Consider the following 20,723-nt stretch of genomic DNA (forward strand, 5'->3'; position numbering starts at 1 on the left):
ATTTTACATACAGGGCATGGCTCACCTCTGTCACGGCCCTCAAAGGAATCGCTTTTCGAGACTGGAATATCTCCCTCAGGGAGGAAAGACTTGTTTCTGCCCCTATGCGAAACGCAGATAAGACGCTGTGCCTGTGGGCAGTTTACTTTTCCCCTTTGGTAGAGGTTTTTTTACTGTTCACAATTATTATGACTCTGGGACCTGTGGTTTCTGAAATAAATAAATAAAAATCTGGCAACTTGCTGTTACTTCATTTATAGCTGCAGTAGGAACTTGCAAGGGAGTACGGCAGGCAGCAGAGCACAGCCTATTTTCATTCTCCGGCAACACTGATTTCATGCTAAAGGACTTTTGTAGAAAGAGAACAAAAGAAACCCAAACCCACTCGGCAAGAGAAACGGCACTGGAGAACCGCGCGAAGACGGACAGAGGGACCATTAACACCCATGACGACAGGGACCGCTTGTTTCTACCTCACAAGCATCCTCGGCCAGCCCTGCCTGGCCCGGCGGCGATATAAAGTGCCATTAGCTGTTAAAAGATAGGTTAATTTAAGGCCCAGCCCCGCCGCGGCCGGGCGGGGGCGGTCCGTCCCCTCAGCCCGAGGCCGGGCGCGGGAAGAGCGCTTTTTCAGCAGTGTGGCAGCCCGCCGTGCCCGGCCGGCGGCGGGGGCTTGCTTTACGGCAGGCGTTTCGGCCTCCCCGTCCGCGCTTTGCGGCTGCGTGGCGGGGTTGGGGGGCGGGGAAGATGTCTGAGCGGGGAGAAGCCCCGGCGGCGGCGGCATCGGCGGGAGCGGGGGGTGAGATGCCCGCGAAGAAGCAGAAGCTGAGCAGCGACGAGAACAGCAACCCTGGGGACCTGTCCGGCGACGAGAATGTGAGGCTGGGGCGGGGGAGTGGGGGCGGGGGAGGGGCGGTGAGGCGGGAGCCCGCGGGGCCTCGCGCCGGGGGCGGGAGCGCTGAGGCGAGGGGGAACGGCCGGGCCCCGCCGTGAGGGACCTCCCGGGGCCGAGCCTCCCCGTGAGGAGGAGCCTCCCGGGGTCGGGCCCCTCGCGGCTGTCTCGCTGGCTGAGGTGCCCGTCGGACCCCGGCGGGACGAGGGGGGCCCGTGCCGGGCTGGAGAGGGGCCGGGGGCGAAGAGGGGGCGGAGGGTGTCAGCCCGCCCGCTCCGGCTCGGTGGCCGCCCCTCCAGGCAGGCGGGAGGCCCGGGTGGGAGAGACCGGCGTGGGTCTGGGGGTGAGACACTCACGGTTCCTCCACGTGGGTGAGGGAGAATTTGAGGCCCAAGCTCTTGAAGTCCGCTTCAAAATGTCAGACTTTTTTTTTTTCCTTCCCCCCCCCCCCCCCCCGCAAAACAGCAAAATTTCCCATCTTTCGTCTTCAGCATCACGTTTCAGAGTAACCTGCAGCATAAATTTATACGTGCAGCCCTTTGGTGAATGAGGAATAGGGGATAGTGCTCATAAGCTTCTGTCAGCAGAAGGCGGGGGCTGAGGGCTGTAATCTCTAAATTCGCCTACAGTCTAGTGTTCAGAACAAAGGTAAAGTGATTGATACAGCATAGCTTGATACTTGAAAGACAAACAGTTTGAGATATTTAGCAGTCATGTTATGTAGTTACTGAGCAGGGGATATTATTTGGGTATTAGCTTTATGCAGTGTGGGTTTTTTTTCTAGTTATCCAGAAAGTGAGGGATCTGGACCACAACCCCCATAACCTGCGGAAGTGCTTGTGAGGCGACAGACAGGTTCAAGGTGCTCCATACTGCTGTTACTGAATCTTTTTTTACTGCTCAGCAGCTTTTGTGAATCCAAGTGTAATCTGGTGACAAAGGCATTCAGGTTTGCTTTGAGTGCCTGTTGAAGGCTCTCAGTGGCCACTGAAGGTGGGCTGTCTAGTTATTGAAAACGCGATCTGGCTCAATGATGAAAGGACTCCTGTTTCAACAGTTTGTTACTGGACTCCACTACTCCTGAAAGACAGGGATTCTGTTTATAAGTTGGCTTAATAGTGCTGATTTGGAGAAGGGATGTGTTTTGTTCCACAGGTATCCTGGGTGCAGGTTTGTTGGTTGAGTTGTAGTTGCAGGTACTCAGGGTAGTTGCATCATACCAGGTTCCTGGTGTTCCTATATTGACAATATCTGACTAGTCCAGAGAAAACATCAGGCTTGTGAAGTATTACAGCCCTGGCTAGCAAGTGTGCTTGGGAGATGAGAATTTGGCAAGCTCTGAAATTTCTTAGGGTAAAGGAGGAGAAACTGGAAGCCATAAAAATTGTTAAACTCACTTATGTATATTAGAGGAGGGTTGGCTTTTCTAGGGGTGCAACATGAAGGGAGTAACTCCAGGTTTGGGCAGTTCACTTACAGCCTTGTGTCTTGTCTCTCCTGCTGTTTCTCCTCTCAGTGTCCTGATTTTTCAGAGTTGTTGGGCAAAGAAAGACAAGTATGCCTCTCCTGGCTTCTGATGATACAGATATAAAACTGGGACAGAGAATAAATGTTTGGTGGGAATTGGTGTATTAATGTTTATAGTTGACCTTATTTCATGTTCCTAGTGGAGCTCCTGCTGCAGCTTCATGTTACACTTAATCTCTTCCAGTGGCAGGCTGTTGTCTGCCTCTGTCTCCCTTAGTTCAGATCTAGAAGTCACATGGCTTTGGGATGAGTTCTTTTCCCTCCTTACTCCGATGGAAACTGAACAGACTACTTTGCCAGAAGAATAAAAAAGGTTGATTTTTAACAACATGAATTTACTTATATGGAAGCACGGGGTTGCCAGTTATGATGCAGGTGAAGTGCACTGTGATGGGTGATGCAGAGAATAGAAATGTCCTTTTGAGTAGTGCCCTGCAGTCAAATGGCATATGAAATTGTAGTTTCTGTTAATTGCCCAAAGCTGATGTAAAGCTGCACAGTGACTGGATGGGTTGTTTTGCACACCCCTTTCTTCAGCTCTCCCCATCCTTACCTTAGCTCTGGCTGATGGCAGTTGGAAGGCCCGTTGGATTAGTTAGCTGATCAGACAGCAAGCTAATTTTATTTTTGGTTTTGTTTTCTTTTAACTTAGCTTTTAGTTGAAGCAAGTATCTATAGGAAAGAGCAGAAGGGAGAGGTGGGACTTCCTCTTCCAGTGGCAGTGCTGACATTGCAGAGCTGTGCTGTGTCTGGCGCTGCTGAGGGCGTACACAAGTGTCAGAAGGCTTAGATTCTTGGTATGGCTAAACATAATGTTTTTACAGAAACAACCTCTTCCTTGAGTACTTTTAAAGTACGCATTTCATCTACGTCAAAGACATTTCCTAGGGAAAGCGACCACTTACTTTAGGCATTTTCTTAAGAGCAGCTACTAGTATTCTGAAGAAACTTCACTAGATCACAGTTCATGTCTGTCCCTCTTGGATTAGTCCTCATGTGACTCATGTTCTGTTTCTAGGGAGGTATGCTATTATGTTAGTAATAGGTTTAAATACGTGAATCTAAATAACACCATGTCCTAGGAGATGTTCTGTTCTTATGGAGGAGAAGGAAAAGTGAAAAGGCCAAGTGCTGCAAAATTAGTTGAATTTATACAGCAGTTAATGATATCTTTATTACATTCTCTATAATTTAAATGGTTTCAGGATGATGCCGTTAGTATTGAAAGCGGTACTAACACCGAACGCCCTGATACACCAACAAACACTCCAAATGCGCCGGGAAGAAAAAGCTGGGGGAAAGGAAAATGGAAGTCAAAGAAGTGCAAATATTCCTTCAAATGTGTAAATAGCCTAAAGGTAGGTATATGTAAGCTTTAACATGGGAATGCTGGGCACTGCTTGCTGGCAGTAATGTTAATGTTGACTGTGAGACAGTATCAAGATAGATATTTTTAAATATCCGTATACAATTATGTTCCATGCTTATTTGAAGAAAGTACTTTTCTTATTTGGAATAGCTGAAGTTTTGAAGAAAGGGGATACTGAGAAATAGGAAACAGTAGGTAGTGCTGCAGTTAACCCAAATTTTATACAGGTTTGCAAAGTTATGTGTGATATGTTACAATTATGTATTTCATTGAAGCTGTAGTTGCTTGAGATAAAGATAAGAAACTGGATAAACAAATTCAAATAAAACAAAATCTGTGACAACTTGATCCACAGAACCTGTACAGATTTTCCCACCTGTTGAAATGTAGTTTTAAAAAACCAAAACCCAACACAACAGTCTTGGAGTAGCTTTTTCCTCACGCTTATCAGATCAGATATTTTCTGTCCTCTGGCAGTTGTCAAAAATGCTATACAGTGCAATTTGGTTAATTTATTTTGAGCGTTGTGATTATGTGTTTGCACCTGATCTGGGTCATAGTGATTTTCCCATGTAATACCCGGTGGTGTTAAGGGATGTGGATTCATGGTCTTTACTCCCCATTCTTGTGTTTTAGGGTATTATTGTTTTCCTCTGCACTGGTGACAGACTATGGTGAACTGAATGAATTTTCTGTGATTCTTTTACGCTGTCAGGATGTTGTTCTTTCATTCCCCAGCCCTGTGTGGGATATTTATGTGGCAGAAGCTGTAAATATGCCATCTGATTGGATTTTTATAAGATTTCTAAATAAAGACTGTGTCTGGAAAAAGATGGGAGTTCTGTTAAACTTTTTATTTAGCTGACAAGAGGATGTGTGCAGTTCCATAGTGGATATTTTCTGCAGAATTGCTTTAAGAGGTTTTTGTCATTCCCCCACGCTTAACTATTGAGCTCTGCTGATGTAGCTGTTTTTGAACTTTGGCTTCAGAAAGCCTTACTGAAATTCTGGGGTAGCCGAGCAGGAGGGGATGAGAGATTTGGAGCATGGAAACCTCATAAAGGAGCTTTGCCACTGGAGAAACTGTGATCTGAAGTTATACTGACAAAAGTATCTGGGAAATAAGTTGATCTTAATGTGTTTTTTGAAGTATAAGAATTATCTGCAGTCCTTTCGGGGTGTAGGAGGAAGGGAAAGTCTTTCATTTTTGCCTAGGTAGGCAGCTGTTCCTGCGATTCGCATGAATCGCCCCCGCAGGCAGTGCTTTTTGTGGCTTCAAGTCATGCTTCAAATACAAGCGCAGGCCTTTCAGCACCCAAACATTTAACAAGTTCTGAGTTTTGCTAAGCATATTTGTTTTCTATCTGCAGACCAAATATTCCAAAGTAGCTAGTGCTTTTCAAGTGTCTTCTGGGAAAACAGAACAATCCCTCACCCCAGCTTCAACCCAGGCCCCACTCTAGGGTGACCCTATGAAGTTAAGCAATCCCTGACTTCTGCGGATTTGGATCAGGGCCTGGGAACAGATTCCTGTGCAAGTGGAGTCAAGCTGTGAGAGAGTAAATGTAGCGTTTCAGCTAAGTGGGATATTTCTATTATCTTCCCCCCCCCATTTCTCTTTGAACTGAAATTAATGCTAATAATAATAAATGTGCGTGTTAATACAAAGATTATGTAGCAGCCAAATTTGGTAACTCCTTTTTACTTCATGTTTGAGGAAGCTTCTCTTTTCTTTATCCTGTTCCTTCCTACTAGTTTTGCAGATACTGTGTAGATAAACTCTAACAATTGAATGTTGTATGTGGGTTCAGAAAGACACTTCTGGCTCTTTGGAGATCACATCATATATCCCATAGTTTATGTCTTTGAACTGTGCTGCAATGTGCATGTACTGAAATTAATGAAAAGTCACCACAATTTAAAAACATGGAAAACCACATAGTTTATACATTCCTAAAGAATATTAAAATAAATTTTCATGTTCTTGCTCTTGTTTTTCCCTCTTATTTTGCTTTTTACTTTGCTTCCTTGGAGAAGCAAAGAAATATGGCCATTACTGTCTGCTTTGAATGTTAAATGGTTATGATTCAGCCTGAAAGAGTCAGTGCTTGCTAAATATGCTTTTTAAACACTACCGTGGAAGTTATTTTGACTGAAATTTAAGCATCAGGAAAACAAAAATATAACTTGGAAAATGACAGGCAATAACTACCTTTTTTTTTTTTTTTCCTTTTTGCAGTACTAAATTACTGTAAGGTGTACTGAAAGTTTTTGCTCTGTGGGCTGAATGGAAATGTAGTTTATAAATTAGCATATAGAGCTAACAGATGCACATCCTCACATACATCCATGTATGTTTTGCTTATAGATCTTCAACAAAGAACAATGTATATTCTGCTTTGATGTGCTTTGTGTTTAAAACAGTGCTATTATTTGCCCTACCCTTTGTTCTTGCTAAGGGTGGGGCTCAGGCATTGTTGGCAGTCCGGTGGTGTCTCTCGGCTTCTACTCGCTGTCCCCTGAGCTGGGAATCAGTAACCAACCACACGCAAGATTCTACCTTGTTGATGTGTAAAGGAGAAGTAACTAAAGCCGCTGGCAATAATGGCTTGCTTCCACTTCTGGGAACTGGAAATGCGTGTGTGGTCAGTTGGTTCCCTGCTGGCAGCGTGGGTGACAGGGTACTAAAATGTGTTCGCGTCATTGCAGGTGATTATTTTTTGTGTTGGCACAGGATTTACTTTGCTGCCTTCAGTCTAAGAACAGGTCTAGTCTTATGATCATAGCAACAGCCAATTCTATGGTTATTCTCTGACTGAACCTGAGTTGGCATTGAGTGAATAAGGGCAGAACTAAACCATTGATTATTTATTTATTTGCTTTTGTAACAATTGTAGGTCTATTTTTTGCCTCTGCTTTCTTTCTTTGGTGCACGAAGAACCTGAGTACTTTGGTGTTTGTGCCCTTTATTCATACTGGGGTCAAGATGGTGTTTCACAGTTCTACTTTTGGACCAGTATCTGGGTGAAACTCTTCTGTCTGTACAAACCTGTGGTCATATTGCTTGGTATATCAGGATAACCATAACATGCAGCACCTAGAAGTATAATGTTTTTAAAAACCTGCTTCATTGTTTAGCACTTGGGACAAAAATTTGAGCAGACAGGTATCAAAATAGCTATATGCTCTCTCTGACTGGTGAGGATGGTGGTAGCTTAAATGAGCTGAGCATAACTTCTTCAGATACCTTAGTGGTGTCCTGCAAGAACCTCTGCCTCACTCCTTCATCCATTAAACACCAAAAAAACGGCAATATGTGCGGACAGGCTCTTCGAGGTTGCAGCACTCAATGTGAGGAATGTAGTGCAGATGATGTAAGAAGTCTAAAGACATTTGTCTCGCAGAGTAATTTTTCCAGGGAAATAGGTTGTCTTTGAAAAAGCTTACTAAATACTTCAGGTATGTACTCAAATATAGAAATACAGAAACAATATAGCCCTCTGTTGTATCTCTATTTATAACATATCACCCTTGTTTGGGTCTTACCTAGAAAATCACAACTTTATCACAACTTATGCTGGAAAAATATCCTATCTTGAGGGAGAAAAACATCTTCCTCTTAACTTTTCCCATTTCACTAAATTTATCAGAAACAGTGCATGTGGCAAAGAACAAGGTTATTCCAGAAAAACAAGGGCAAAACTTGATAATATGTCTCTGTAATAAAGCAGTAAGAATCCATGCATTTTACTTGTATTACCTTCATGTAGTATGTCAGAAACTGTGGTATTCACCATGAATTTTTTGAAACAGAAATTCAAACCCAACTAATTATTAGTGGATTTTTTTTAAAGTATTCTGTATTTGACCTCTCAGCCGTTCTTTTCAAGGAAGACTTAAATACACTCAAAAAATAAGCCTAGAGAGTAAAATTCATAACTTTATTGGACGCTAAAAATCATGGCCTTGTGTATGCAGTTTTCCTCATATCTCACTCATTGAGTTCTTACTGGTTCTTCATGTCTAATTAAACTATAATACTTTACAGATGATGGATACCTGCTTTTTCCCTCTGTCCTGGGGTCACTTATAACCTTGCTACTTTTCTGTTAGCTAATAGCCCATATCCCTCATCAGAAAGCCACTAGTCTGTTCTGTCATGTTAAGTTATGGAGCTTACTACTTTGAGTTAAACTTCGAACAATTCTTTTTAATCTGTATTCAGCTTTGAAAGTAGTTACCAACTCTTTGAGAATTGCAGGAGGGCCTTCATCTCTGAAAGATTCTTTCCTTCCTTTCTCTTTCTAGCTATGTCTGTTAGTAACAGATACTGCCTTTCTCAGTAAATAATGCTATTTTAAATTCTTCCAGACTTACTTTTTTTTTTTCTCTGAGTCGCGTTGGGCTCCTCACCCACACCCCCTCCTCAGATTTATTCTTTAGTTCGTGGACAGGGCAGAGCTGCCAGGGCTAATATTTCTCCTGTTGCCTCTGAAGCACTGCCATTTGAAGGCTGCTTAACAGCCGTCATGAGACACTTCCTTCCTGCCTGCGCTGTCCCAGACAGTCCCCTGTGGGGAGGCGCTTTAATGAACATTATTCTTACTGAAAACATCCTGTCAGGACAGGCCAAAATACTGTTATCAATTATTAACAAGCACCACCATATTCATCACAATTCATAAACATATCTGCTTCTTTTTTCTCTATTAAACTGATGTAAGCTGTATAAAAATAATACTTGGCATTTCTCTGGTAACTGTTTGTGAAGGCAACCTGAAAACGCTTTGTAGACATGAACTTTGCAGCAGCATTGTGACACGCTGGAGAGAGTTCGTTGTGTCTCTGATAGAGTTGCAAGACCTAACTGTGCTATAATAGTTCATTGTGGCCCTTCTCCACCCTTATACCAGTATAATTCTTCTCTGAAATTGTGAATCTTTGTGTGGAAGTAATGGTAACAGTATAAAATGCATGGAGATGTGGCCTTAGACGTGGAGGTTGCCTTGTTGGAAATTGCAAAACAGAGTAGCGGAGCTGCAAATGTAACTCAGGAGCTCTGCCAGCTTCTGGCCATAACTATGAGACAACAGTCCTTCCTCTTCATTTTTTTTAAAAGCTTGGGGGGGGGGGTGGGAGAAAAGAAGGAGGGGCATGTCAGAATATTCCTTTAAATTCCCTTGGGACAGCCATGTTAAAATGTGATGTTACAAAACTGTTCTTTTTAACCGTTCACTATCTGAAATTATACTGGATGTGAACCCAGTATTTTGATGAAGAAAACATATCAATTCAACTGTTTACCACCACGGCTGAATTTCACTGAAATAATATGCTTGTGGGTTTTATTTTTTTTGTCTCTACTCTTACTTTACATCTACAGGAGGACCATGGTCAGCCTTTGTTTGGAGTCCAGTTTAACTGGCATAGTAAAGAAGGTGATCCTCTCGTTTTTGCCACTGTAGGCAGCAACAGAGTGAGTAATCTGTTTTTAACCATTCTGTGTGGTTCTGCTTGCATTTTTTTTTTTTTCAACCAATCCCTTTACCCTTGTTTAAGACGGACACAGGATACTTCATCTAGAAAGCTTTATTTCTCAGGTCTCTAGCATCTGTTGTCTGGGAGAGTTGCAGCCTCTGGATTGTTTTATGAAGTCACGTGTGAGCTATTTAGGAATTAGCCTATATAGTAAAGCAAAAAAAAATAATCCTTCAGTAGTATAAAATATGGGCTAAAGAAGGGAGGTGGATAAATGTATCTTCTTGCTAAAATCACTCTTCGTAGATGTTATTGTTTCCAAAAGGTCATATGCTCTAAAATGGGATGAGAAGTGTCTGCAGTGGTGCCAGGCAGCTCAGTAGCTAAATTAGTGGCCTGTATGGAGTGAATTTATAGGCTTTTTCTGAACAAGGATCTATGTCATTTCAGTCTTGAAAATAACTCCTGAAGTGCATTCTGTGCAAGTGATGTGAATAAACAAGAAACCTTTCATTTCCAGGTTTGTTCCGCTTGGCGGTTACCAAAAGTGCTAAACTAAGATTGAACAAGGTATCCAATGGCTCATTAAAAGACCAAGTCATGTTAGAGATGGCTGCAGTAACTAATTCCAAATAGAGTATAATCTTACTAAGACAATTGAAATAATAAATATCTGGGAAGGACTGGTGACAAGTCTGGAGTGGTGCTTTACTGAGATTGCTGTGAGCATTCTTTTATTAGACCATTTCCACCTGTTAGAAATAAAGGGATGATGGATGAGACCTAAACCATACAGGCACACTACCTCTCCCCATCAGGAAGTCAATACACAGGTGCATGTGATTTCCTTTTGAAATATCACAAGTAAGCAGCAATCTCTCCCACTTTTTTTTTTCTCCAGGTTACTTTATACGAATGTCATTCCCAAGGAGAAATCCGTCTGCTGCAGTCCTATGTGGATGCTGATGTATCCTTTAAAGCCACTTGTTTGCTTCCTCTTTATCAAAAATGAAGAGGCTTTGTAAGAAAAAGCACAAGAAGGTTTCGTCTGTGATTTAATACTTTGCTCATGTGGCACATTCCTTATGTTAGGTCCAAGTCTCGCCTCTTTCCCACATCCTAGAGTCCCTCCTATTGAAAAAATATTAAAAATGCAAACTCATGGACCATGCTGTATTAAAATATATGAAAACTGATTCTCCATCAGTTTAATCTTCCCAACACTAATATTTGTGTAATGTTTGACATTCACTGCTTTACAGTGGTCTCAGTTTCCCTGTGAGTTGGAACTGGGTTTAAAGCCCAAGAATCACGTTTCATGCTCTGAAGTGGTAATAACTTGTGTTAATCATTTGCAGTATACGCATCAATAACTTTTGAACTCAGTCTTGAGTCATCCTCATTTTATTCCCAATCTTCAAATGTTTTGGAGAAAGAGATTGAAAAGTGATGCCATGAGAGAGCAGGTGTTCCTTCTATGTTATGGAATAGAAGCGAGGAAACTGGCATCTATAGAAAAGGTGGTGGTGTTTGTGTTTGCAGATGTATAAACAAATATGTATCTTTTTTTTTATTGGGTCCAGCAGAGACTCCTGGGCATAAAATAGCAACAAATTTACTTAAAAAAAAAAATCACATTGTTTAAAAAACAAACAAACAAAAACCCCTCCTGTTTCTTCTGTGTTCCTTAATGTGAGATGTTATAGGCAGATGAAAATTTCTACACCTGTGCGTGGACATATGACAGCAATACGAGCCATCCTCTTCTGGCTGTGGCAGGGTCCAGGGGTATTATTAGGATAATTAATCCTATTACAATGCAGTGCATAAAGGTGAGTGCTCCAAACTTTGAGATACAGCCCATGTTTCAGTAAGGCATGAAACTTCTGTCTTCTAAATATATGTAAACATGAGGGGAAATGATAACTTGGTCTCTGAATTCTATCCCAGCACTACGTGGGCCATGGAAATGCAATCAATGAACTGAAATTCCATCCAAGAGATCCAAATCTCCTTTTATCTGTAAGCAAAGGTGAGGAAAAATAATACTTTTTTTTTTTTTTAATAAATCAGGATACTTTGGATTGGATTTTGGTCTTGAAAATGGCCAAAACCTCAGTGAAGTTTTTTATGAATGGCACTGAACAAGTTTACCTTGAAAGTCTAGAACAAGCCTTGCTCTTTTCTGTCTATATATCTTGTACGTAGTAAATCCATGGCCTACAATTAACATAACTCCACCTGTGGTCCAAAGGGATCGTGAACGGTGCTGCTTTTAGGAAAGAAGAAACATGAGCATTGGGGTTGCTCTCTGCTTTCCAACAGTGGAGTTAAATTTTTTCAGTTGTTGAATCGTGTTGCCATCTAGTGGGGAAGTTTTAATGTCGCGGACAGCATTCACTACTGTGTTCATGGGGAAAACTTCGATTCTCCATTGCTTAGGAGCAGCTCTGACCTAAATTGGACTTTGTGTAAAAAGCGTATTAGTGAAGGGAGAAGTGAGGTTTTGGTATGGTGTCTTAAGGGCTTGTCCACAATAACTAAACAGTCACAACTTCCTGATCTTGACTGTTTTGTTAAGTTAGGGAATATTTGATCTGCCACAAGAGCAAGCCTTCAGGAATGCTAGAGGGGAAAACGTTCACATAAGGGGACTTCCGACTTTAGCGTATGTGGTATTTCTGATGAAGCTACACGAGAACAGGAGTTGGGAACCTCTATGATTCTTGCAACTGTAACGTTTGTGCTGTGGGTCTGTAATGTTGAATTTCTTGAGTTCTGTATATTTTTTAGGTTGTCTTTTTAATAACATTATGGTATCAACAGCAGTACTACAAATTTTAATGTGCAGTCTCTGGACTGGGTACTATTTCCGAGAGGGCACGAGGCAGTAGATATTAGAGTCTCGGAACTGCTTGGCTGAGAGATGAATAGAAAAAGAGGGAAATATTTGGGATTGCGTGGCCTTCCAGTTGGTGTACTTGTGGAACCCAAAAGGGAAATACACTAGAGGTTCCCACTTCCAAATAGGAAATGCAGTAGAGGTTCTTCATTAGAAATTGTTAAAACTTTATTTAAACAAGTGGATTAGTCCGATTGACTTTGGAATACATATTGTTTATAGAAACAGTTTCTCCATCCCTACAGTCTGTGGTTCATAAAGAATAACATTTTAAAGAATAAAAAAATGGAAAATCAAAACTTCTCTGAATGCTGGTGTAAAAATGGCTGAAAGGAATTCTAGCATTTTTTGCTATAGACAATTATTTTTCAGATAAGACTGAATAAAAGTATATGTGTCCAAGATCTTTTTTGCTTTTTGGGTGATCTAAAGATCCAAGTGTATTTTTTTGCTAGAGGCTGGCCCTAGGGAAGGGTGGTGGGTGCACTTTCCAATTACAGAATTACTCTAACAGGAGTTTAGTTGTAATGGCAATTTTAGTTAATGCAGCTTTGTTGTTTCTAACAAGTGGAGAAGACGAATTAAGTGCCTTTTTGATGTTTACATGAACACCCTTGATTGAAAGTGGTTAAGCTGAAATATATTATTCATATGTACCTATAAAAAGCAGCATGTAATTTTATTTGTTCTTTATAGATCATGCATTGAGACTGTGGAACATCCAGACAGACACGCTGGTTGCAATATTTGGAGGAGTAGAAGGGCACAGGGATGAGGTGTTAAGTGCAGTAAGTGGAAGACTGTGGGGCAGTGATTTAGATTTACAGAGGGTAGTAAGCTTACAATATGCAACTCTTGTGCACTGTTTTTGATATTATACCTACTTAAGAAAAAACCTAAAGTGCATAAATACTGTTTTAAGGGGATAGACAAGTTTAAATCTAAGGTGGTTTGCTTGATCTGGCCACCTCTCAATAAACAGGACAGGTGTTCACTCTCTCAATGTTTTGGTAGCTAGTTTTCTCACAGTGCAGCCTAGAAGTTAAAAAAAAAAAAATAGAGCTCAGTGGGGCTAGAAAGAGTAAAAAGTTTTCATGATGGTCCCACTTTTGAAGTTCTTGAGGTCTTATCAAAGCAGCAAGAGAAAATAAACCTTGAGAGACATGGTAGTGAAGGAAAGAAGTTATTTCAGGTGAGTTATGCTGCTTTTCAGTGGCTGTGAACAGACACTGGTACCCAGCAAATACCAAATAGAGTAGTTGACTTTTAATATGCTGCTTTTAAGAACTGTTTCCATTCCTGTTGTGTGACCTGAAAAGCGAGGGATGCATCTATATAAGACCCGACACAGTATTATTCTTTTGTGGTTGTAAATAGTCATCACCCATGTTGTAGCCCTGGAATTCTGCCAAAGTTGCTCCATGAAATGAAACCTAGGGAATTTACTGAGGGGAGAGCACTAGCAGTAGATTCATGGTCTGTCAGTGCTGTTTAATATGCCTCTCTTTCTTGAGAAAGAGTAAATATAATTATTAAGATACTGTGTGGCTTTGCACTGAGCAGGATTAAGTTACTAGTAGTTCTCTATTTGAAATACACAGTTGTATTGTATTCTCTACGCCAGAAATGCTGTTTTGATGGAAATGATGGAATATTTCGGTTGATATAATGCAGCTTAGGCTGGGGGTCCTCAAAATTATTTCATATATATAGGATTATGATCTTCTTGGTGAAAAAATCATGTCCTGTGGGATGGATCACTCTCTAAAACTCTGGAGAATTAATTCCAAGAGAATGATAAATGCCATCAAAGAGTCTTATGAGTACAACCCAAATAAAACCAACAGGTATGTGGTCTGCATCTTCTTGTCTGTCTTTGCAAAACATTAATATTCTCATCAATGGCCCGGGCTATTTTCTATCCAAATTGGGAGTTCTGGGGGATAGTGAGTGACCTGGGGATAGTGCTGGATATATAATCTCTCTAGACGGATGTTTTTTATTGATTTTTGCTTTGGTTGAATTTTATTGAATTCAGATTTGAAGTCCTGATGCTTTTATTTTTAAATGTCTTGATTCTTTCTTATCTGCTTGACTAGAAAATGTCTGGAATTATTATCTCCATCATTCTTAATTAAAGCTTGTATTTCACCGTGTTTCAGGATGTCAGTGGCTTTTCTTTCTCTCATTTCATAATTTCTAGTAAGGAATCAAATCAGTCTAATTAAATATAGCAAAAGGTTTTATATTGAGCAGTTATCACAATTATGGTATCTGTTTTCTGACTTAAGGGTGGGCACAAAACTGTTTCTGTAGTAATAACCCCAATTTTCGTGATTCTCTGATCTGACCTCCGATATGAGTAACTTGTCGAGTAAACATAACAATTGGGTACATGATAGATAAATCCTGCTTTATGAAGTTTGCCACCTTTTTAATCTTAACTTCCAGTTAAACCATTGAGAGAACTGAAGAGTTTAAAACACACTGACCATGTTCAGCAATGAAACTAGCTGTTAAAATACTCTCGCTTTTTTTGGTAGTATTACCAAATATTAAATGATGCTTTTTTGACGTGCTTTCTTAAAAAATGATGGGGTTTTTTTAGTGTGCTTTTCTATTTAATAATTTAGATGTTGCAGAAGCAGCACCAGGAAAACTGGGCTTTAATTAGTTCTTGAAGTATTTGGCAATGAAAGCTGTATTCAGCATCGGAAGGAGTGGTTTTGTTTAGCGCTGTCTCTGCACAGTCTTATACAGTGGGAAACATTGCTTCAGTAGGAACAAGGATGAAAACAGGGACTGTTCCCAATATTAAAAAAAAAAACAAAAAACAAACCGAAAACCAACAAAACAACATAAAAAACCCCAACAAAACATGCAGACTTTGCTGTAGAACTGTTAAAACAACAAAGACGACAGGCTTGTCCTTTTAACATTGAGATATCTTAAAACTGGCCATTAAAAATTAGACTTGTGCTTCTGTGTTTCTCTGGACCTCACTTGGTAATTTTCTCTATAGGCCTTTTATTTCCCAGAAAATTCACTTTCCTGACTTTTCTACGAGAGACATACATAGAAACTATGTTGACTGTGTACGATGGTTGGGAGATCTAATTCTTTCCAAGGTAAAGTGGCAGCTTTTTCAGCTATATTACTGATATTTGCTTGTTTTGAGGGTCTTAAATAGTACAAGTTTTACTAGAATTTGGGTCTTGGGTTAAATTGGTATGCTGTGTCAAATGATTTTATGGAGTGTGTTGTGAATTTTATCAACTGTTACTGAGAGCAGCCATGCTGAGAAGGACTTGGGGGCATTGGTGGATGAGGAGCTCAACATGAGCCAGCAACGTGCACTTGTAGCCCAGAAAGCCAACTGCATCCTGGGCTGCATCCCCAGCAGAGTGGCCAGCAGGTCGAGGGAGGTGACTTTGCCCCTCTACTCTGGTGAGACCCCACCTGGAGTACTGCGTCCAGCTTTAGAGTCCTCAGCACAGGAAAGACATGGACCCCTTGGAGTGGGTCCAGCGGAGGGCCACGAAGGTGATCAGAGGGCTGGAGCCCCTCTGCTGTGAGGACAGGCTGAGAGAGTTGGGGGGGTTCAGCCTGGAGAAGAGAAGGCTCTGGGGAGACCTTATAGCGGCCTCCCAGTCCCTAAAGGGGGCCTACAGGAAAGATGGGGAGGGACTCCTTATTAGGGAGTGTAATGATAGGACACAGGGTAGAGGTTTTAAACTGAAGGAGGGTAGATTTAGATCGGATATCAGGAAGAAATTCTTTCCTGTGAGAGCAATGAGCTTCTGGCCCAGGTTGCCCAGAGAAGCTGTGGCTGCCCCATCCCTGGAGGGGTTCAAGGCCAGGTTGGACGGGGCTTGGAGCAACCTGGGCTGGTGGGAGGTGTCCCTGCCCAGGGCAGGGGGGTTGAAACTGGATGATCTTTAACGTCCCTTCCAACCTAAATAATTCTGTGGTTCTATGAACTGTTACGATGTGTGGATAAGCAGCTTTGTACTTAAAAAGTTAAGATGTTACTAGAGCTGTACCTCTACTAAAAGTACAGGGATACCAGCTAACCAGAGTCTGCGTGGAACGCACAGAAAGAGAATATAGAGATGCTGATGAGGGATCCTGCTGCTAAAGGGAGAAATGAGGGTTCCCATAAATGGAGTAACTTTGATTAGAGTGTTGTGTCCACTAGGAACGTTGGCTTGCAGATATTAAACTAGGCGGTCCAACTGCCTTGTTGCCAGAAATTGGTGCGTGCGTGATCCTTTTGGTCAAAGGGATTGGGCGAACAATCCTAAAACGAAGGTTAATTTAAACTGCTCAGGAAAGGTGTTGGAGCACATTGGGTTGAATTCCCCTGAAGCAGGTGAGGGAGGGCAGGCTCTTGCTGTCCTGTCACCTGGTGAAGCTGTGAGGGCAGCAGGCTCCCAGCGACGGGCCGCGACGTGGTGGTGGTGACCTGGCTATGATCTCAGGACAGAGGTGAGATTTCCAATTGTACTTTTTTAATGTCATCGGGGAAGCTGTGAGATTAAACTTTTGTTTACAAGTATAGTTAAACTGAATGTGCAGTATAAATTATAAATATAGGTGATTTTTTTTTTTTCCATTTTTTCACCCCAGTCTTGTGAAAATGCCATTGTGTGCTGGAAACCTGGCAAAATGGAAGATGATATAGATAAAATCAAGCCCAGTGAGTCAAATGTGACCATACTTGGGAGATTTGATTACAGCCAGTGTGATATATGGTACATGAGGTTTTCGATGGATTTCTGGCAAAAGGTATGTGTGAGCTCTGACTTGGCTGTATTTGGAGGTGCGTAGCTTTTCATTAATTCCATGTTTATGGGCATGGGAAAAGTCTTGGTTCCTGTGATGTTGAGAAACAAATGGTTTGCTGCCAGGGGCTTTATATGAAACTGGAGGAGCTCCAGATTTTTCATTCAGGGTTCTGCCTGGTGCAAAAAGTTCCACGAAATAAATATTTATTTTCTACCAAAGCTATGTTTACTGATCTCTTCCTCCCCCATCTGCAGAGATGGATAATAAAGAGGGGGAAAAGGAGGCGAATTTTATAGCGTTTTTTAACCCCTCTAACAAAGTCATGAAGTCATTCACGTTCCGACATTCACACGCAATTTTATCAACTGTAGAGCCTTTATGAAATTCTGACTTCCATTCTTTGTGATAGTATTTTAAAACTAATGTGTCCTCTGCTTTCTTTTAAAGATGCTTGCTCTGGGTAATCAGGTTGGCAAACTTTATGTTTGGGATTTAGAAATAGAGGATCCTCATAAAGCCAAGTGAGTATTTAAATATTTATTTATTTTATTTTATTTTATTTTTAAGACAGGGAGTTGGGGTACTTTCCTTTTTCCTTTACTGATAATGGTAGAAAATCTTTAATGGTATTAGTCACTTCCCATTTTACCTACTAAGTAAGAAACATTCTGAGCCTCTGAAGGTTAAGATTTATTATTATTTACTGATTTATTATTTATATTACAGCAGGGCCAAGAGGCCCCAGTCAGATTGTGCTGGGTACCATAGGTAGATACAGTAAAAGACAATTTGTTCCACAAAGAACTTACAAACTAATTAGGTGAAATTAAGATGCGCTGGGTGGGTGAAAGGACTAGAGTAATGAGAATATAAAGGAAACAGTATGGCTTTCCAGTTCCTCACCTGTGTGGCCAGGCAATTTTACAGCATGTCTTATATATACATTTTATACATATAACGGGTTTGGTATTTGTGCATTTTTATATAATATATGCATTGTAAATCTATATGAATAGGGGTGTGTGCATATCAGTATAGATAAACATATGAACTTCCTGAAAATGCTGCAGTCTTTAGTCACACAATTACAATATTTTATTCCTAACCGCTGGGAGAGAACACTGATTACCAAGTCCTAAATAAAGTGATTCAGTAAGCCTTCAGTCAGTGCTTCTGTACTTCCAAACGGAAATTTGGGTGGATGAGAAATGGCAGTGAACAGGAAATTACTGCTTTCCCAAGTCCACATTTGGAATACAAAATACATCATGAAGGGCATAATCCTGTTGCCCTTCAGTTCCTCCTAGGTCACATAAGGAAGAGGTTGGTGAAACAGCGCTCTGTAATGTAGTAGCAAGTGCAAATTTAATGCTGCAGCTGAATAATTTTCTTCTATTTACAGGTGTACGACTCTTACTCATCCTAAATGTGTTGCTGCCATTCGACAAACCAGTTTTAGCAGGGATAGTAGTATCCTTATAGCTGTGTGTGACGATGCCAGTATCTGGCGCTGGGACAGACTACGATAAATTACTTTTTCTTAATTCAAAGTAGAAAATATATTTTCAAATTCTAATATAGTCTGTTAACTCGCTAGTACGGTAGATGCATTTAGCGTAGACTTTCTCAAAAGGTTCGGCAGGCTGGAGCTGAACTTAGTGATGTTTACATTCTGTGTATTGTTCTGCTTGAAATTGCTGCTTTTAATAAAAAGAAGTATTTTTGTAAAGTTTTCTGAATTGTCCATTTTAATTATTTCCCACAATGAGTTTTGGCTTATGGCCTGTGAAGTTATTTTGCATACGGCTAGCACATAAATATATGGCAACTTGCTAGAAGTTTGGTATGTGTATGCATGCAGCTGTATCTGTGCCTTTTTGATTGAAAACCTAATGACGCTATTTCCACATAAAGGAAATATTACACTTAAGAATATAGTATAAATAAATGTTAAATCACTGCTAAAAATATTTTGAGCTCATTCCTTAAGTTAATCAATTTCAAGGTGCAACAAAGTTCTAATAACCTGAAACTGGGATGTGCTTTTCACCATTTCTGTTACTTGAATAGGGGAAAAAAAAATTGTATTGGCTTTTTTGGGGGGGATCACATTGCTCTATTGTTTGGATTCTGGCTGTTCAGTTACTGTGATTATCTTAAATCAAAGTTAGTTGTTGGAAATATATTTTAACTGCCTGTATTGTCATTATTCCTGAATAGCCTCATCAATGTTTTACTTGCCCTAAGAATAATGACTTCTAAAATCAATGCTATTTCATATAGGTTTAAAATATGTACAATTAATAAAAACGAAAGGGGGGAAATGGGTAAAGCGGCAGACATCATTAAGAGAGAGAATCTGTGCTCAAAAGGCTTGCGTCTGTCGTGTCAGCGTACAGTTGAAATGTTCGTGTTTGTATTTGGGAAGCGGTCCAAGGCGTTGCACAACGGCTTGTGTGTACCTGAATGAAGGAGGAGGTGGTTAATAACGTGTACAGAACCCGAACATTTACATACTTTCTTTCCTTCTGCGCTCTTCACCATAACACATAACTTGAACAGAACGTATTAGAATATTATATAAATACACATACACTATCATTGGTGTGCTTTGATCAGTAGATTAAGTTAAGTAGTCCTCTTTGCTACTGACTTCTCAAGTGCACATCTGACTCTTGTCTTTCAGGATATTCCTTTTTCCTGTTTGTTACGGTTTGGGAGGTTTGTAAACACTCTGTTTAGATAAACTACCTGTTCAGTTTGAAGTAATATGACTAAACCAGTTTTGATTTGTGTCCTTAGGAGCCTGCAAAAAATGAGATCCAGAGCTGGCAAGTAGTTTACAAGTCTTTCTCTGTAACGTGTGATTTTGTTCCCCCCCCCCCCTTTTTTTTTCCTTTTTCAATCCTTGCCCTTACAACTGGGGCGGTGCGGTACTAACATCACAGCACAAGTCTGTCCCAAACCGGCGTTAAATTGAGCTGGCTTCTGAACCTTCTTTTTCTTGCACAAGCCAAGTGGGCAGCATGTTTGTTTGCAGGAGGGGTGTCCTTGACTGGCTGGTTGTGGGGACACGTCTGTGCACCCCTAAGAGCAAGAAATCGGCCAAGGGGCGCAGGAGACCTGCATGCTTGAGCAGGGAGCTTCTGAAAAAGCTCAAGTGGAAGAAGGAAGTCTACAATAAGTGGAAGAAGGGACTGACCCCTTGGGAGGATTACAAGAATGCTGCCAGAGCGTGCAGGGATGAAACGAGGAAAGCCAAGGCCTCCTTGGAATTAAACCTGGCCAGGGATGTCAAGCTCAACAGGAAGGGCTTCTACAAGTATATGGGAAGCAAAAGGAAGAACAGAGAAGTTGTGGGCCTGCTGTTGAATGAGACAGGAGCCATGGGGACGGAGAAGGTGAAGTTACTGAATGCCTTCTTTGCTTCGGTCTTTAATGCTCAGCCCAACCCTCAAGAGTTCCAGGCATTGGGGGAAGTTACAGGGAAAGAAGACGACTTCCCTTGGGTTGAGGAGGATCAAGTGAGGGATCAATTAGATCAATTAGATATTCACAAGTCCATGGCCCCTGATGGGATGCACCCGAGAGTGCTGAGGGAGCTGGTGGAAGTCATTGCTGGGTCCCTCTCCATCATCTTTGAAAGGTCCTGGAGAACAGGCGAGGTGCCTGAGGACTGGAGGAAAGCCAGTGTCACTCCAGTCTTCAAAAAAGGCAAGAAGGAGGAGCCGGGGAACTACAGGCCGGTCAGCCTCACCTCCATCCCT

At 41.3% G+C, this 20,723-nt stretch overlaps 1 protein-coding gene across 2 annotated transcripts; it reads left to right on the forward strand.

Annotated features, from left to right (window-relative positions):
- The first annotated feature begins 741 nt into the window (after nucleotides 1-741).
- On the forward strand, nucleotides 742-18,858 carry EED (embryonic ectoderm development). 2 transcript variants are annotated; one of them, XM_063326306.1, is made up of 12 exons: nucleotides 742-876; nucleotides 3,625-3,777; nucleotides 9,172-9,264; nucleotides 10,168-10,233; nucleotides 10,973-11,098; nucleotides 11,217-11,298; nucleotides 12,865-12,998; nucleotides 13,882-14,015; nucleotides 15,191-15,296; nucleotides 16,798-16,956; nucleotides 17,404-17,477; nucleotides 18,359-18,858. In XM_063326306.1, exons 1-12 carry the CDS (start codon nucleotides 748-750, stop codon nucleotides 18,483-18,485), a joined length of 1,383 nt encoding a protein of 460 aa, XP_063182376.1. In that variant the 5' UTR covers nucleotides 742-747; the 3' UTR covers nucleotides 18,486-18,858. The 2 variants fall into 2 exon arrangements, with proteins under 2 accessions (XP_063182376.1, XP_063182367.1); XM_063326297.1 differs by having other exon boundaries at nucleotides 12,865-12,956.
- The last annotated feature ends 1,865 nt before the right edge of the window (nucleotides 18,859-20,723 follow it).

The sequence above is a fragment of the Chroicocephalus ridibundus genome, chromosome 1 (assembly GCF_963924245.1).
Source record: "Chroicocephalus ridibundus chromosome 1, bChrRid1.1, whole genome shotgun sequence".
Classification (NCBI taxonomy): Eukaryota; Metazoa; Chordata; class Aves; order Charadriiformes; family Laridae; genus Chroicocephalus; species Chroicocephalus ridibundus.

Coding starts and splice junctions, on each gene's coding strand:
- EED (XM_063326306.1), top strand. CDS start 748: ATGTCTGAGCGGGGAGAAGCCCCGGCGGCGGCGGCATCGGCGGGAGCG. Junction 10,234..10,972: donor AGTCCTATGTGGATGCTGAT/GTATCCTTTAAA, acceptor GAGATGTTATAG/GCAGATGAAAATTTCTACAC. Junction 15,297..16,797: donor GAGATCTAATTCTTTCCAAG/GTAAAGTGGCAG, acceptor TTTTCACCCCAG/TCTTGTGAAAATGCCATTGT.